At 40.8% G+C, this 16772-nt stretch overlaps 1 protein-coding gene and 1 pseudogene across 1 annotated transcript; one reads left to right on the top strand and one right to left on the bottom strand.

The window, feature by feature from the left end:
• Positions 1-230: 230 nt before the first annotated feature.
• LOC140666764 (uncharacterized) lies at positions 231-2706 on the bottom strand (annotated as a pseudogene).
• A 12053-nt stretch (positions 2707-14759) lies between these two features.
• LOC140667206 (uncharacterized) lies at positions 14760-16536 on the top strand. Its single transcript, XM_072894952.1, has one exon. It carries the CDS (start codon positions 14760-14762, stop codon positions 15891-15893), a length of 1134 nt encoding a protein of 377 aa, XP_072751053.1. The 3' UTR covers positions 15894-16536.
• Positions 16537-16772: the final 236 nt, after the last annotated feature.

Genomic DNA, 16772 nt, shown 5'->3' with positions numbered 1-16772 from the left:
AAATTATAAATATCACATACACATATATTCATATATATATATATATATATATATATATATATATATATACATATTTTATTTTTTAAGAATAATTCCTACTTTGAAAAAAGTAGAAATGCGATAGCATCTAAAATGTTTTAAGAAAATTTAATTATGATTGTCATTTTATTAAGCTAACTGAAAAAAATGATACAAATAATATACCAACCTGTATTTAGTCATCCTGGATTCTTTTTTTTTATAAATTATATCTAAAGAAATAGCTATAAATGCAGCTTCTTATTTTATAAATCTGTATGTATAATCGCGGCAACTACATATTCACTAACTTCGGGCTCATCATTGCCACTATTATTATCATTTATCGATGAACTCCAATAAGGCATTTTGTAACATTTAACACGAACTTCATTTGGTTGGACACAAAAAATTTCATTACTTAATGCGGAACATTTAAATATCTGAACTTCTGAGGATGAAATACCAACATCGTAGAATGAATCTACTTTTTGAAATTTCTTCACAATCAGATAATATGTGGTTTTGTCCATTAAGATATACAATGAAGCAAATTGATCCGTCGTGTAAAATACAGCAATTATTTCTTATATCCAAACTTAGCAAAATTCCGTTGAATATCAATTTACGATACTGACAACTGTTAGGATTAACATTAGGTAGAAGAGGACCTCCATTATACGCTGTAAATACTTGCGTAGACGAAAAATGAGTTTGGCCACAATGTAAATTTGTTTCACGACCTTCCATCTCTTGCCATTCTATTTGCAAACTGTTGAAGAGGAAAATTAAGTTTCCTACAGTATTTTCTAAAAAGTGACATATTATTTTCATATGGGAAAGCAGAAAATGAATCAAGAGGACCTAGCTGTCGCACATCATTTGTGAGATGAAGAAAACCGTGCACATTATATGAAATAAATGATAAACCATAAAGATTTTCACAACAAACAACAAATTTTTGTAAAGCAAGTTCAATAAAGTTTAAATATTTTTTTGATGGTGAAGAAGAAATTAATATTCTTATGGCAGTATGCAAAAACAAAAAATGAGTATATATTTGTTGATCTAAGACACCATGCGTTACAACTGGACCTGTATATAATAAAAATTGACGAAATTCAGTTGCCATGTATTAGAAAATACATGAATTGCTCTAGGATGCCTTGCAAATTCTGGTGGACAATATTTTTTAAGAATTTCTAATCTTTGAGATATTATATTGATGGATCTTGTCAGTAATTTTGAGAAACGTGTATATTTACCGCATACCCATGCAGATAAAAGTTTATTTACCACTCCTAAGCATACTAGATGTATATATTTAAATGGAATTTGTGAGACCATACCTATAAGTAACATAGACAGTTAATGTGTGAGCCGTTCCCACGAATGGGAAAGGCCCGTGCTACCTCGCCCTTTCAGGCATACGCCACATTTTTACATCCACTGTCTATCGGAACCGCCCCGAGACGGGCGATGGAAAAATCCAGTAGCGCCTGCTGGTTCGTTTGTGCAGGATGGACAGTTTGGCCACGACGAATAAGCCCATCCTTCCTTCCTTAGGGTGACATAAACTCCGCCGGCTGGCATTCGCCACTATCCGACTCCTTCACCCCGCTATCTTATCCGTCGTGCCCACGGGGACCACGGGAAGGCCTGTCTATTTGCATCCCGACCTGGATGAACGCTTCTGACCCTGTCGGGCGAAGGGAATGGTGGGATAGGTGGGCGTATTAAGATAAATGGAGTCCTACCTAATTGCATCTAACGCGACGCGAACGCTGCTCGAGAGCGTGGTTGTCCCGAGAAGATTACGGGGTCACACCCCCATACCCGAAGGCTCCGACCTCTTCGGTTGAACAACGCGCCTACCTAATATATAATCTACGATTCGTATCCCTTTAGCCAGAGGGATTCCTGGCAAAAATCGGTGAACACGGAAAGGGCCTCTGGGCTTGACACGAAGAAGCGTGCCACATTCGGCCATTGCCATTCACCTTCCGGTACGACGCTTCGCAGGATCTCTCTCTGCGCGTCAAAGAGGGGACATTCCAGCAAGAAGTGCTGAATTGAGTCAACTCCACCTCCGCAAATGCACACTTCACTTTCCACGAGACCTAACGACGCGAGTCTTTCCCTAAAATCTCCGTGTCCACGGAGGACCTGTGTGCTCCAATGATTTATTTCTAACGAACGCGCAGCTAGTTTATTTCGCACGTCCCTAAAGAAGGCGAACGTGGTACGACCCTTACTTGAAGAGTTCCATCGGGTCTGCCACATATTTATCGCCTCGTTTTTAATTCCTACGATCGCGGTTTTTCTTTCGGTTCCGGCGGGGATCTCAATATTACCGATCTTGGCGTCTTTTCCCGACCTAACATTATAACGCGCGGCGCCTTCGCGAAGAACTATATCTACAGGAGTCGCTCCTCCAACGACGCAAAGTGATTCCCACGAGGCCGTGCGGTATGCGCCAGTCATTGAAATTAAGACTCGACGCTGCAAGGCTTTCAGAATTCTAATATCTCTCTCCGTACACAGGTCGGCCCACCCCGCAGCGGCATAAGCCACTGTCGGTGCGAACACGCCCCGGTAGATTGTGGAGAGTGTCCTAAAACGCAGGCCCCACTGGGCTCTCGCTACTTTACCTAATTTCTCGAACAGCGGCCCGACTTTGCTGTTTAAATATTCGCAGTGCGATCTAACCTTTAAATTTCTATCCAAATAGACGCCAAGATACCTAACCGTTCGCTTAAATCCTATTTTCGTTTCACCGATTTTAATAATTGACGGTCTGTTCTCAAAGTCGACGGTTTTCTTACTTGTTTTTCGCTTCCTATCCGGTCGTGCTCTTCCCCGTCTACCTATCGGGTTTCTTGCGATCGCGTCGGATTTCAGAATGATGGTTTCAGTTTTACGCTCGGAAATCTGAAGTTTCGCAGACCTACACCATTCTGTTATTATGTTAACTACACGTTGGCCTTTTGTCTCGAATTCCCTTCGCGAGTTTCCGTTTATGACAACCACGAGGTCGTCCGCGTACGCGGCGAATCTATCTGGAATCACGTCTTCGAGTACTCTCAATAGGCCATCAAACATGAGGTTCCAGCAGGCCGGGCCCAGAACGGAACCCTGAGGGCACCCCCTCTCGGCCCGCTTGGACACTTCCGCGGAGCTAAGAGAAATTTTTACACTTCGATCGCTGAAGTAACTCCGGAGTACTTCGAAGATATTACGCGGACAATCCCGTTTCTTAAGACTATCTAACACAAGGGGCCACCAGACATTGTCAAAAGCCCCGGAAATGTCAAAGAGAAGCGCAATGGCGTACCTCCTTTCGGAGGCAGAGACCATCCGTCGCAACTCCACGACAGCTTCCTCCGTCGACCTTCCGGGCATGAACCCGAATTGTCGATCGGAGACCTTCCCCGGTGCCAGTGACGCGTCTAGCAGACGAGCTTTTATAAGCTTCTCGAAAAGTTTTCCTACTACGGAGAGGAGACAAATGGGTCTGTAGGATTTTGGGTCTCTCTCGTCCTTGTCTTCGCCTTTCAGGAGGATTCGGAGTGAACCCTCCTTCCAGACAGAAGGAAAGACGCCCCACTGGAGACACCCGTTAAAAAGCCTAACTAACTGACCGGGGATTATTTTACAGGCCCTGAGTACGGCGACCTCGACTAGATCTAAACCCGGAGCTTTATTGTTTTTAAAAGTTTTCACCGCGCGAGCCATTTCTGCCTCCGTGAAGAAAGAGGCGTCGGCTGTATCGGGAGCGACCCTGCATGCGTTTCTAATTTCACGCTGTTCAAGCGTGTCTTCTATCTCCCGGTCATCTGGGATGTGCACATCCAGGAGGTAACTAGCGGTCTCCCCTAGTGACTTTGTGGAATATTCGTCACGCCGGAGTGTGCTTAGCACCCTCTCAACCTGGAGTTTGCTCGCCTGTTGCTTGTAAACGAAGCCCCAGGACTCCCGGTTGACGTGCGATGTGACGAACTTCCGCCAGCTCGTGAGTTTCGCCTGCCTCACCCCCCTACAGTACTGCCTTTGTGAAGAACGATACTCCAGCAGTACCCAGAGGTAAGTAGGGTCCTCTCGCCCTCCCTGAAGGGCACGACGCAGCCTATATACCTGTTTCTTAACTATAGTTAATTTCTTTGTCCACCACGGGTTGGACTTCCTAAATTTGCGCTTCCTGGGCATTGACGCAACACAGGTCTCTGTGAGCACCACTGTGAGCGTTTCTGCCATTTTCTCTACTTCTATTGTGGAGCAAAGATCGATAGCCTTCAGTTGCGATCTTGAAAGATCTGTCAGGGTGACAGAGAACCGTTCCCAGTCGGCCCGACTTGTGTCGAACCTCGTGTTCCCAGCGCCCCGATCGGCACCTGACTCTTTCGGCAATCTCAATCTTATGTCCACGGCCCTGTGGTCACTGGTGGTCCAGTCACACCTTACCTTCCAGTCACAGATGAACTTGTTCATGGAGGGCGACGTCAGGGTTACGTCGATGAATGACAAACCCCTTGTCGTCCAAAAGGTGGGCGGCTGTCCAGCATCGTTGTCCACTGACATGCCAAATGCCCTGATGAGGTCCTCGAATCTGGCACCTCTATCGTCTGTCTCTTGGGGACCCCAGAGTGACGATCGAGCATTGGCGTCTACACCTATAATAAGTCTCTCCCCCCTCAGTGAACGAAGCACCGTTTCGAGGTGGCTGAGGTGCTTCTCAATCTCGTCGCTGTACTGGAAGTAGCACGAGACAACGTAGAAGGAGAAGCTGGGGGCCTGCACTTCCACACAGACACAGTGCGTAGTGCTAAGCTGCGAGACGAAAACCGTATCGAAATTGGGATTGCAGATCGCCACTGCTGCCCACGGACGTTGGGAGCGCACTGCGGCAACCTTTATCCCTATGCCTAATCCTACGATTGTGTAACCTGAACCCTGCTTCCCGACGTGTGGTTCCTGCAATAACAAAACGTCAAGTCGCTTTTCGACTACGAGCTGACGTACCTCACCCGTTACTACAGCCGAACGTCGCATGTTCAGCTGCAGCATTCTAACACCCGTGGCCGCACTATCTAAGCTAGAACTTATCCTACCTAATTCCTGTGGCGCCGGGCCACTCGCTGTGTGGGGTGGGGTTGGGTCCGCGAATCTAACCGTCTTTCGCACCGTTGTCGCAATGTCCGCGGATCTAAGCGCGGATCTAATCGCGGGCTTATCTATCTCGCGCGCTATTTGTTTGACGCCGGTTTCTGATTCGCGCGCTAAATTGACTGACGCCGACCTAATCGTAGTAATGAAACAACGCTCTAATACGACGTACGCGGTTCTAATCACGGTTGCTTCGCGATTTGCTAACGCGGTTCTAGCGGCAGGAAGCCGCAATCCCAGGGCTGTGCGCCATCGCGTATTGTGTCACGGGCCCGCGCGCGCACAGCTCGGTGAGGCGCTCTCGAGGAGGCGGAGGCCGCCACCGAGCACGCGGTCGAGCAGACCCGCGACTCAACGACGGAGACACCCAGCACTTCCCTACTCGCGGCCGCGCCAGGCCGGAAGCGGTCGGCCAGGCGGGCACTCCTCCTCACCACGTCAAAGTTTTTTACAAAATTCCTCATTCTAATCCCACGAGTACGGTGGAAGGGGTGGTCGAGCGACGTAGAGCCACCTTTACGCCGCCAAGCCTAAATACACCGGGAGGACGGCAGGTATCCCGGGACGGACCGTTCGCGACCGCGACATTTTGTGTCTACGCGATCATGCAGATCCTAAGCACGGTTCCTAACACCTTAGCCTTCAGACGTTACGCGGGCCCGACCTCGACGAAAGCGACCGCGACGACAACGACGACCGAACGACCGCCCAAGCCGACGAAGCCACAGACGGCAACATCCAGAACCCGATTGTACCTGAAAATAAAATTCCTGAAAATAAAGAAAGAATTAAGACTCACGCACACACACACACACACACACACTCACACGTGGGAGTTACTGGGATCGGGGTGGTCCCCGCCTCTGGCCCGGCGGGTGACTGAGTCACCCAGCCAGTCCTTCGGGCGAGGGTCCCGACCGGCTCTCACTTTTCCCCACTGAGGGACGTTTCACGGCAGGAGCACCCACCGCTCCGCACCCTCATCCCGCGGGAGCACCCGCATGAAAAATTAGGAGGAAAAAAAAAAGGGGGGGAGGACGGCCGTCGACCGTCCAAACAACGCACGAAGTGCGCTTGCCAAATAGGAGCCATTTGTTCAGCAAGCTGACACCGACTCGTGGCAATGCTGTCTGGGCACATTGGCTTCACCTTTCGGTTACTAGAGCCCCCTCACCATGTCAAGGTGTGCCCACGAGGGGGAGGTAACATAGACAGTTAATGTGTGAGCCGTTCCCACAAGTGGGAAAGGCCCGTGCTACCTCGCCCTTTCAGGCATACGCCACATTTTTACATCCACTGTCTATCGGAACCGCCCCGAGACGGGCGATGGAAAAATCCAGTAGCGCCTGCTGGTTCGTGTGTGCAGGATGAACAGTTTGGCCATGACGAATAAGCCCATCCTTCCTTCCTTAGGGTGACATAAACTCCGCCGGCTGGCATTCGCCACTATCCGACTCCTTCACCCCGCTATCTTATCCGTCGTGCCCACGGGGACCACGGGGAGGCCTGTCCATTTGCATCCCGACCTGGATGAACGCTTCTGACCCTGTCGGGCGAAGGGAATGGTGGGATAGGTGGGCCAATCAAGGTAAATGGAGTCCTACCTAATTTCCTCTAACGCGACGCGAACGCTGCTCGAGAGCGTGGTTGTCCCGAGAAGATTACGGGGTCACACCCCCATACCCGAAGGCTCCGACCTCTTCGGTTGAACAACGCGCCTACCTAATATATAATCTACGTTTCGTATCCCTTCAGCCAGAGGGATTCTCGGCAGAAATCGGTGAACACGGAAAGGGCCTCTGGGCTTGACACGAAGAAGCGTGCCACATCCGGCCATTGCCATTCACCTTCCGATACGACGCTTCGCAGTATCTCTCTCTGCGCGTCAAAGAGGGGACATTCCAGCAAGAAGTGCTGGACTGAATCAATTCCACCTCCGCAAATGCACACGTCACTTTCCACGAGACCTAACGATGCGAGTCTTTCCCTAAAGTCTCCGTGTCCAGTGAGAACCTGTGTGCTCCAATGATTTATTTCTAGCGAACGCGCAGCTAGTCTATCTCGCACGTCCCTAAAGAAGGCGAACGTGGTACGACCCTTGTTTGAAGAGTTCCATCGGGTCTGCCACATATTTATCGCCTCGTTTTTAATCCCTACAATCGCGGTTTTTCTTTCGGTTCCGGCGGGGATCTCAATATTACCGATCTTGGCGTCTTTTCCCGACCTAACGTTATAACGCGCGGCACCTTCGCGAAGAACTATATCAGGAGTCGCTCCTCCGACGACGCAAAGCGACTCCCACGAGGCCGTGCGGTATGCGCCAGTCATTGAAATTAAAGGTAACATAGACAATGGACTTTTGCCATTTTCTTTATGATGATCCTAATCTATACACCTGGAATATTCTTTGTCAGTTCGAAGAGAATGATTAATACCGCCAAATGTTAACCTGTCTTCACATCGTATACCTGAAATTTTACATTTTGAACATGGATTTCTTGATGTATGGCCTTTATGATTAAGAATAAAGGCTCGAGCTGGTGTATCAGCTATGAAACACCTTAACCGTATTGCTATCTTATTGCCATTGAAAAGTATACCATTTCTTATTACATGATTAATATCAGCAACAAATTTTTCAAAAAATAAATTAGAATCATGTGGTTTTTCAGCACCACTATATATTCCAATTATAATTGGCTTTGTGTATTTTACATTTGCAAGTCTACATTGGATTGGCCAGATGTGAATATTTCCTGACCTGTCTAAATTACATCCATCTGTATTAAAATCTATTTCATGCGGTACAGATAAAGAAGAAATACATGATAATGTTTTAATAATTTCTACCTCGAGAGAAAAATGAATATAATTTCCTGGATCTACTTTGGATACAACAGCAGGTGTTCGTGAAGTTTTTAAAAGAGTTCTAATATCTTTTGGTAATGAAGAAAAACATGTGTGTGTTCGAAGAACAGATAATATATTATTGCACTGCACATGGGTTAAATTATTATTAACAAAACACGTGGCCAAACAATCTTGAAATGATTCTTCAATGAAAGAAGTACTATTGATGAGAGATGAGGAAGTAGAATTTTCACTGTCATAATTAAGAGACAAATCATTATCTACATTGATATCTGTAATATCCGAAAATCGTTTGCAATATCGTTAAAAGGAACTTTGTCTGTTCGAGAAGGATCAGCAACGTGAACATAAGATGAAGCAATATTATTTAATTCTTGATATGTAACCGAATGTGAAACGTTTAAACACAAAGTATTTCTAATTTCGGAAATAATCCGCCTTCGTTGTCTTGCAGACAACCGGTGCATATTTTTACGCGAAATAGAATTTTTAAATGGTTTCATACTCATCTTAAAAGTGTGTCTCAGAAATCTTCTGAAAATCTCTACAATGACCTAACCTTGCGGCAGTCACGTTAAAAAATTGGAAGTATTCGGAAGAACTCACCTTGAAACTCTCAAAAATCTGCAATATTCTTGCAGCAATCTCACAATGGTTATATGTATATATAACTCGCTTCAAAATTTTCTCAGAAAATCTTCTAGATTAATATTCTCTGCGGCAGTCACTTTGTGGTAGTCACAGTCGTTATTCAGAAGAACTGAAAAGGCGCGAGGCGCGACAATACTTTGCTACGCGGGAAAAGTTTTGATTGGCTATAGACTGCCCAGAATAAAGAGAGGCAAGTAACATATAGGCTGCGGTCGGGATGCCACTTTGAATGCTTTAAACATCGATCATTCTATCTTTGTTCTACATTCCACGAACATAAAAGATAGAATGATCGAAGCATTCAGAGCGGCATTTCGACCGCAACCAGAACTACAAATGATCACGTAACATATGTGTTGCGCAAAATGTTCTGCGCAGCACGTGTACGTGTTTATCCTGGTTTATCCCTTCTATTATTCATATTATTTATACTTATTATTTCTTCAATTTAGATATATAAATAAGTATATAAGTAAAAATGAGTAGTGAAAGAGATATTAAAGAAGAAGATTAATCGACAAATAAAAAAAGTGAGGAAAACCTGCTTGCTGCTAATGAGCTAATAAAGAAAAATAATAATGATCGGTATATAGAGGCTATCGATGAGAACAAACCAACTGCGATAAAAGCAAAGTATGACATGTGAGTATTATTTAATATTTGCTAATATAGATTTTTCTTATACAGACACATACACGCACACACACACACGCACGCACGCACGCACGCACGCACGCACGCACGCACGCATAATATACAGGAACTTAATTATTTTAATCAATCAACGTAATTTTCTTGAAAACAAAGCATTTTATAGCGTTTTCGAGCGAGACGGGTTTTGACCGCTCCTTTTTATTATATATAAATATATAATAAAAATGTTATTTACAGAGATTGCAAAAGAGAAAAAGGAATAAGGTTCCGAAGCAGGGTAAAATGCGAGCTGAAAGAGCCAAGCTACAAGGTTCGGATTGTTGGGAGTGTGAAAAAGTAAATAAATAAATAAATAAATAAATGTACAATAAATATATATATATATATATATATATATATATATATATATACGTATATATAGGGTGTCCCAGACCTACCGAATCACTTGTTAATGGTGGATTCCTGAGGTCATTTAAAAACGAAAATTCTAATACCAGAATGTCTAGGCTACAATAGTTTTCAAATGGTAAGTGTTTAAAGTTGACCAGTTAGCATGACAAAACTTCGCGCGCTCAGGCACGTCGCATATTAAAAGTGCCACCGCACTAAATTTAATTATCGACATTGAAATATTGATAAATTATGTATTTAATTTATTGTTAAGTTATTGTTATGTAGTAATTTATTGTTATTAAAATAATTTTATAAATTTGTCTTCTTCATGTGCGGTTAATAAATTTCGATATTAGAATATCTCCGCAATGACAGAAAATCTTCGTAATTCCGCGCGCAACATCGAGATTGAATTTAATTGGGTGGTTACGAGGATTTTATATCATTGCGGAGATATTCTAATACCGAAATTTATTAACCGCACATGAAGGAGATAAATTTATAAAATTATTTTAATAACAATAAATTACTACACAACGATAACTTAACAATAAATTAAATACATAATTTATCAATATTTCAATGTCGATAATTAAATTTAGTGCGATGACACTTTTAATATGCGACGTGCCTGAGCGCGCGAAGTTTTGTCATGCTAACTGGTCAACTTTAAACACTTATCATTTGAAAACTATTGTAGCCTCGACATTTTGGTATTAGAATTTTCGTTTTTAAATGACCTCAGGAATCCACCATTAACAGGTGATTCGGTAGGTCTGGGACACTCTGTATATATTAAATATTACAATAAAATGTATGAAAAAAGAAATTTCTTTTTTTTATAAGAAATAATTAATTTTTATATGTATATATAATTTACAGTATTACAAGTCTCTTTGTTTGTCAGAAGAAAAGTTAAAAAAAAAGAAAAAATCAATGCTCGCGGCATCGGCGCAAATACGAGAGACCGCGTACACCAGAAGGTAATATTATATTTTATATATATTAAATTTATTCCTTATTATTTGTAATATACATTATATATACATTGATTATGTAATTTCTTTTTTCTTAGGATTTTGGGATCCATGTTTTCCCGACGAAACGTCGTCAAGCACATAATTTATTATTTAATATATATATATATATATATATATATATATATATACTTTTTCACACTCCCAATAATCCTAACCTATATAGCTTTTAGCTCTTTCAGTTTTGCACCGCATTTTATCCTGCTTCGGAATCTTATTATTCTTTTTTCTTTTTTCAATCTATAAATAACATTTTTATTATATATATATTATGCACAATAAAACTTATTATCAATATTTTTTTAGACGTTATTCTTTAGACGTGTAATAAAATAATATGTATAATTGTTTTATAATAAAATAAAAAAAAATATTAATAAAGATACAAAAAAAATAAGAATAAATTTCTGTTGTTGCTGGCTTTTAATAAAAATTAATCCAATTATATAAATTCTTTATTAGTAAAATTACACATTAGAGCTTTAAATTAGATTTTTATTCTTTAATACGATCAAACAAATTTAAGAACAATTAGATTTTTTAATATTTAAGTTATATAATTAAAATAAAATTTTAATTATATTTTTATTATCACATGCCACATAAACGATATATAAAATCTGCTGCCTGCTCTTGCCATTAATTTACTGTTGTACCATGCACGGTAAGGTTTGCTCTATTCTTGCCGCAAATTTGCTGTTGTACCGTGCACGGTAAGGTTTGCTCTGTTCTTGTCGCAAATTTGCTGTTGTATCGTGTACGGCAAGGTTTGCCCTGTTCTTGCCGCAAATTTGCTGTTGTATCGTCTACGGCAAGGTTTGCCCTATTTTTGCAACAAAATTTGCTGTTATGTAGTACACGTCAAAATTTTCTCTTATTTGCGTGAATTCTCTCTTATTTCTCTTATTAGGTCTTGTCATGTTAGAGCAAATCTTATCCTGTTCTTTCCGTAAATTTGCTATCTAACCGTATACAGTAAGATTTGCCTTGTTCTTATACTAAATTTGCTAATATACTGTGTATAACAAATTTTACTGCTATTGACGTAAAGTTTACATTACATCGTTAATAGCATCATTATGTGTTCTTCTGTGCATAAAATTTAAGGACAAGTCTTTCTGTGTTATTTACAGCATCATGTGATGAAAAAATTTTGTCACAAATTTGCTCGAAACTTTTTGACAAGATAAAGCAAGACAAATACTTGCCAGACAATGTTGCCAAAATTGAAACAAACTTTGCTGTAAAGCTTCAACCTAAACGTGATTTTAACATTCTTGGCTATCTAGGTTCCTGGTAATTTTTAGGTGAAGGAAAATTTAGAGAATTTGTTTCCAAAGCTGTCCCCAGTCCTGAATTGGCAAAAATACTACTATCTGGGAGAGAGCCTAAAAAAAGATTTGTAAAAGATAAATAAACCTTATCTTGAAATTTTGACCAATACAATTTTCAAATCTGATAGATTACCATAATCACCAACTTCTACCCATGTGAAGCAATAATTTGCATCACAACACGCCATCAACACCATACTAAAATATTTTTTGTAGTTAAAGTATTCTGATCCGCTAAGAGGAGGGCATTGAATGCGGACGTGTTTTCCATCGAGGGAACCGACACAGTTAGGCAAATCCCAACGATTGTAGAAATGCTCAGCTATTTCACTCCACTTATCAACTGAAGGTGGTGCAAGGCATAAAGGGGACAGAATTTTCCAAATACATTCACATGTCTTTTGTATAATTTTATAAATAGTTGAAGCACCAATCCTATAGTATTTTGATAAATACTTAGGGCTATCACCAGATGCGAGGTAGCTATAACAATGAAACAACAAAAAATATACAACATGCAAGAATATTAAACTAAAAAAACTAAAATTAGAATATTTACTTAGCATAGAATATTTATTAATTGTAAGATTATACTAGTATCAATAGACACTAACCTCAAAGTCACAGCGAGACAAAGTCTTGCAGGCAGAGGCTCCCTAAAACTTTTTTTTAGCAGCATTGGACCAACTAAGGAGAGTAGATAATCAAATTGGTTTTTGTTCATTCTCGTATACTCAAAAAATTGGTTTTTGTTCATTCTCGTATACTCAAAAAATTGGTTTTTGTTCATTCTCGTATACTCAAAAAATTGGTTTTTGTTCATTCTCGTATACTCAAAAAATGGTTTTTGTTCATTCTCGTATACTCAAAAAATTGGTTTTTGTTCATTCTCGTATACTCAAAAAATTGTTCTTCATCTGTAAAATATAATTCTTTGAACATATTATTATATACTCCTTGCTGCGCTCTTTGTTGATTAATATATCTTACCCACTATCTTCTTCGATTTCTTTTTTTCAAATATGTGTACAAAAGCACATTTTGCAAATGGCTCAACATAAGAATAAATATTTTATTATTATCCATTTTCGAACAGTGCATAACCTACAATAACTGTCACTATTATCATGTTACCATCGCTATAACACCTACTATGATTTCATTGGTTGTTATGCCTTACGACTCAAGTACATTGTATACCGTCATGTTGTAAGATCATTTATTAAAGCTTACGGCTCAAAACAAGCTTAAAGCTAAAGACAAAAAGCTTACTACACCTATTGTAGACCCGGCCTTAAGACAGAGAGAAAGAAAGCAGAAAGATAGAAGAAGAAGGGAATTGAACATTATACTAAAATCTTTAAAATTAAGTAAGTTTAATTCCATTATAATAATTAATACTTTCAATAGTAGTGTTATAGTGGGGATTCTAAGCCATGGGGCGCTGAGGGGAGTGCGGGGACGGGGGTATCTGAGAGGCGCGAGGGGTCTGTTAGGGAAAGGGGGGGGGAAGGGTCCTACACACGTTCGAAAGTAGATGTTTATCTTTGTAGTTGATTTTATAGCCGGGGGGGGGGGTATTTTAGAAGTCATAAAACTGTTTTTTTTTTCTAGTTTTATGATCATTTTATGACCATTAGAATATTATGAAAAAAGAGATTTTAAGCGCCGACGTTCGGCAGCTTTGTACCCTTGCGGAAAATCTCCCATAAAACTGGAGCAAAATATCTTCCATAATTTTTAGGCAAAGAACTGCAACTGCAAGATGTTTATCTTTGTAGTTTATTTATAGTCGGGGGACATTTTAGAAACCATAAAAGTGTTTTTTTTCTTTTTTTTTTCTAATTTTTTATAATCATTTTATGACCATTAGAATATTATGGAAAAAGAGATTTTAAGCGCCGACGTTCGGCAGCTTTGTACCCTTGCGGAAAATCTCCCATAAAACTGGAGCAAAATATCTTCCATAATTTTTAGGGAAAGAACTGCAACGCATCAGCGCCATTATGGAAAAAAAAAAAAAAAAATTTGGCCGACGCTGCGACGAACATGTCGTTTTTATAGATGCAAAAGCGTTGACGTTCGGTAGGATGTGTTAAGACAGCATTAGGCGAAATATAAGAAGAATGAGAGTCCCGTCAAACCATAGTACGATTTGAAAGGGCATAGAGGAAACTGTGGAAAAACAAAAAAAAAATTTGAGTGGTTACTGTCAGGCATTAGAATTGTTAGTGACAGTGAATAGTGAATAAATGGAAAATATTAATTTCGAAGCGATAATAGATGAGTCGTCAGACGAAGAGCATGCGTTGTCGGACGATAGTAATTATATTAGTGATTGCAGTAATACCGATTTTGACGACAACGTAGTAGAAAATGAACAACTCCGTGCGCAAAATCAACGTAAGATTTGCGCCATACACTTTTATTATTCAACGGGTGGTGCTCTAGCTCTCTGTGCTTCGTGTATGGACACCTTTCGAGATGACATCGGATTAATATACGAAATACGGAGACATAAAGTTACATCGCCCGATGAGGTGGATATGCGATGGTGCAGTAGCTGTCAAATTTTATTACATATAATAATGTCGCGTAATATGTGTTATGTTTGCACACAAAAATAGAGAGAGAAAAAATGAAAAACGTGCAGCAGAAAGAACGCGACTTGTTGGAGCGTTCCCAACAAGTCACCACATTGGGTGAATATTTTGGATGGCTGCAGCATTGCGAGGAGTTTATCGAAGAGCTTGAAGAACGCAGCCGTGTCAAGTGTCCGCGACTCTCAATCGGAAATAGACAATCTTTGGTGACAAGAATTGCGCGACTCGAGGGTGCAAAAACTCGATTGCAGAGACAGTTTATACCCAGTGGTGGTGATTATAGTAGTGAAAATAACTCGGAGAGACTCATATGGCGAGAGATTGATACGGCGTTTGAGAGCCGCATCTTGACTAGTGCGGTTATAAATTATAATCACATCGAACCTCGTCAATTTTTGGAAGATGCGAGTGACATTGTGCTCGAGCACGTGCGAGACGTTATGCAAAAACATAACAGTGTGAAAGTGAATACAGTGTTTAACGGCGAGTTTGTGGCGGGTGATAAGCATGTCAATAAATCAATCAATACGAGAAACTGTGAACTCTTACATACATCCGATTTACGCGAGTGGTATGAGCGGCGAGTCGTCGAGCCAATCCTTGCATCGCTCGAAGAATTTCAGGAACGCGATAGCGGATGGGCATTATCGCGTATACTAAATTTGACTGTAAATATAAATAAATATAATCCTATGTGCGCCGGATGTTACGTGCAATTATCGCGAAAGATAATAATGAAACGAGCAGTGGTTAACGTGCAATCTAAAGACAATGCATGTTTTGCGTGGGCGGTAGTGGCTGCTCTGTATCCAGCTGAAAGATGCACACACCGACAATCATCGTACCTGCATTATACAACAGTACTAAATCTCCAAGATATTGAGTTTCCAGTCACTCTTAATCAAATTAAAAAATTTGAAATTTATAATGACATTTCAATCAACGTGTACAGTTTTGAAAACGAAAACATTGTCCCTATTCACCTTACGGAGCAAAAGAGAGACAAGCACATCAACTTGCTCTACGTACAAGATGCGCAAGATATCGGACATTTTGCATGGATCAAGAATCTATCTAGACTTGTTAGTATGCAACTCAGCAAACACAAGACTAAAAAATATATCTGCGATCGGTATGTATATTTAATAAAACTGTCTAAAAATATTTAAAACAAGGATATAAAAATTTTAACTTTTATTTTACAGATGCATGCACTATTTTCACTCGGTCGAGAAATTGCAATCACATACAGTAGACTGTGGAAAGATGAACGACTGCGCTATCCGATTACCGAGCGATAAGGATAAGTGGCTCGCATTTACCAACTACAACAGGAAGGAGCGACTACCTTTCGTCGTGTACGCCGACCTGGAGTGCGTTTTGGTGAAAAAAGAAGAAGAAAATTTTTATCAACATCACCAAGTATTTAGTATGGCTTATTATGTACATTGCTCGTACGATAATTCGTTATCCGCGTATCATTCTCGTCGCGAAGCCAATTGCGTTGCATAGTTCACCGACGAACTTAAAAATTTGGCGCAACATGTAGAAAATATTTTAACAACCAATGTCCCCATGGTAAATTTAACGCAAAATGAATGGAAAGAATTTCGAAGTGCGACTCAGTGTCATATATGTGAGAAACCATTCGTAGAAGATGATACGCGCGTACGCGATCATTGTCATTTGACCGGGCGGTACAGAGGTCCCGCGCATTCAAATTGCAATCTAAATTACAAAGAATCTTTTTGCATTCCAATAGTATTTCACAATTTATCTGGTTATGATTCTCACTTTATAATCGAGGAAATAGCCACAGCGTTTGAAGGGGGAATCGATTTACTTCCGATAACAAAAGAAAAATATATTTCACTTCATTTTATTTTCGTTGCACATCGGTATTGTAAAATTCCTTCCAGTTATCAGTTTGTATGTTTTTCGGGCATCTCTTGCTGTCTCGAATTATTTTGGCGATTGCATCAGCCGTCTCCCTTCCACCTTTACTCTTGAGTGGTACAGCCCATGCATACTTACTCAACACATCGATA

This window comes from Anoplolepis gracilipes, chromosome 6, assembly GCF_047496725.1.
Source record: "Anoplolepis gracilipes chromosome 6, ASM4749672v1, whole genome shotgun sequence".
In the NCBI taxonomy this organism is placed as follows: Eukaryota; Metazoa; Arthropoda; class Insecta; order Hymenoptera; family Formicidae; genus Anoplolepis; species Anoplolepis gracilipes.
The sequence above is the reverse complement of the archived record's forward strand: the minus strand, read 5'-3'. Positions and strand labels throughout refer to the sequence as shown.